General features: G+C 42.4%; 1 protein-coding gene across 1 annotated transcript; it reads right to left on the bottom strand.

Moving 5' to 3' along the window:
- Positions 1–856: 856 nt before the first annotated feature.
- Positions 857–1,801, bottom strand: LOC131393797 (olfactory receptor 13D1-like). The gene is made up of 2 exons (XM_058524823.1): positions 1,267–1,801; positions 857–1,074 (listed from the first exon to the last, which is right to left on the bottom strand). Exons 1-2 carry the CDS (start codon positions 1,799–1,801, stop codon positions 857–859), a joined length of 753 nt encoding a protein of 250 aa, XP_058380806.1.
- Positions 1,802–2,046: the final 245 nt, after the last annotated feature.

Here is a 2,046-nt window from a genome sequence, read left to right as displayed (position 1 = left end):
TTATCAGGCACGTTCTCTAACTCAGCTCTACTTTCCTTCTCAGTTACACACTCCCACATATTGGCAAGGATGGCCAGCCGGAGCTCTGGGTTTACATTCTACCAGTTTAGAGATCATTGCAGAAAGAGTACCTTTTTTCTCACGGAAGGCAGCACTCCTGGGATTGAGTCTGATTAGCCTGACTCAGGTCACTTTCTACACTCTACCAATTGCTATGACTAGAGGAATACACATCTTTAAAATAATTAATTAATTATTGGCAAGGCCTGTTTCCATGCTTACCTCTATTTCCAGAGGGTTGAGTCAGTCCCATCCCGTACAACATGGACTGAGAGTGTGGGACTGTTGATTCCTCAAAAGAAAAATATACATTCTTTTTCTACACATGGTGCAGATCTGCAAATTGTGTAGCAATAATGCGCAGGGATGTTGCATAACAAAAAACAATCCACTTCAAAGAGACTGAGAAAGGAGACAAGGAAGAGAGAAGGAAGGAAGAGAAAGGAAATATATGGAGGAGAGAGGAGAGGGGAAAACAGGAGAGGGGAGAGGGGAAGTGAGAGAAAAAAGGAGGAGAAAGAGAGAGAGGGATAGAGCGAGAGATTGATTCATCTTGATGAACAGCATCATGACATTCATGGGCGCAATTAGCAGACCTGCTTAGAGCTGGAAACCCAGCAGATAAGGCATTATTTAGAAGATTTACATGAGCATTTTATGTTGAAAAGAATGGGAGTCTCATATTTGGCTTTGCAAATACACAAGCTGTCATGACAGTAGGTTTTGCAGTGTCATCTTTGAATACAAAAGACAAGATCTTTTGCCCCATTTAGGATATCACATGCCTCAAGCCCTTTCATGTTTTCAATAAATGCATGAGTCTGCTCAGGACTTTCTTCACAGCTTCTTTCACCTCTTTATTCCTTAAGCTGTAGATCATGGGGTTTAACATCGGGGTTACCACTCCATAAGACAGCCCAATGATCTCATCAGAAGTGTTTGTGTCCTTTGACTTGGGCTTCATGTACATAAAAAGGGCTGAACCATAGAACAAGATGACCACGGTTAGGTGGGCTGAACAGGTAGAAAAGGCTTTCTTTCTCCCCTCAGCAGAATTAATTCTCAGGATGGAAGAGAGAATGAAAATGTAGGAGATGAAAATTAATAGTAGAGGAATCACCAATATAACAATATTTGTGACTGTCATGATAATCACATTGATGGTGATGTCTGAGCATATGAGTTTAAGAAGGGCCAAGATCTCACAGGTAGTATGATCAATGACATTATTCCCACAGAAAGGCAATATCATTGTCATAACTGTTTGCAAAAGAGAGGTCAGACAGCCTATAATCCAAGACCACGCAGCCATGTGCACATACAGCACCCTGTTCATGATGGTGGGGTACCTCAGTGGGTTGCAGATGGCCACATACCGATCATAGGCCATCACAGCCAGGAGGACACACTCGGTGGAGCCCAAACCAAGGGAGACAACCATCTGCAGAGCACAGCCAATGAACGAGATGGATTTTCTCTCAGACACAAATATAACAAGCATCGGAGGAATGGATGATGACGTGTAACAAATGTCCAAGAATGAGAGGTTTCCAAGAAAGAAGTACATGGGGGTGTGGAGGTGAGAATCTAGGATGCTGATGATAATGAGGAGGCTATTTCCCAGGAGGATTATCAGGTACATGATGAGGCAGAGCCCGAACAGAAAAAGCTGGAGCTCTGGGTATTGGGAAAGTCCCTCCAGAAAGAATTCAGTCACGGCTGAGTAATTCCCTATCTCCATGTGCCCATGTCACCTGCAAGTTTTAGAAAAGGACATGACTCAGGGAAATTTAAATTCATAATGCAAACTTTCAACACACCTTTACTTCCAATATTGTGCTTGATTCTGGGAAGACTGCTAGGAATCAGAAAGGGCAGGGATATGATAATAATTTTATTGATGATGAAATTGAGGCTTTGAGAAATCCAAAACATTTTAGGACTACACAGGAGCATAGTCAAGGCTACTAATACTCCGATAGTTCT

Source organism: Diceros bicornis, chromosome 28, assembly GCF_020826845.1.
Source record: "Diceros bicornis minor isolate mBicDic1 chromosome 28, mDicBic1.mat.cur, whole genome shotgun sequence".
Taxonomy (NCBI): Eukaryota; Metazoa; Chordata; class Mammalia; order Perissodactyla; family Rhinocerotidae; genus Diceros; species Diceros bicornis.
The sequence above is the reverse complement of the archived record's forward strand: the minus strand, read 5'-3'. Positions and strand labels throughout refer to the sequence as shown.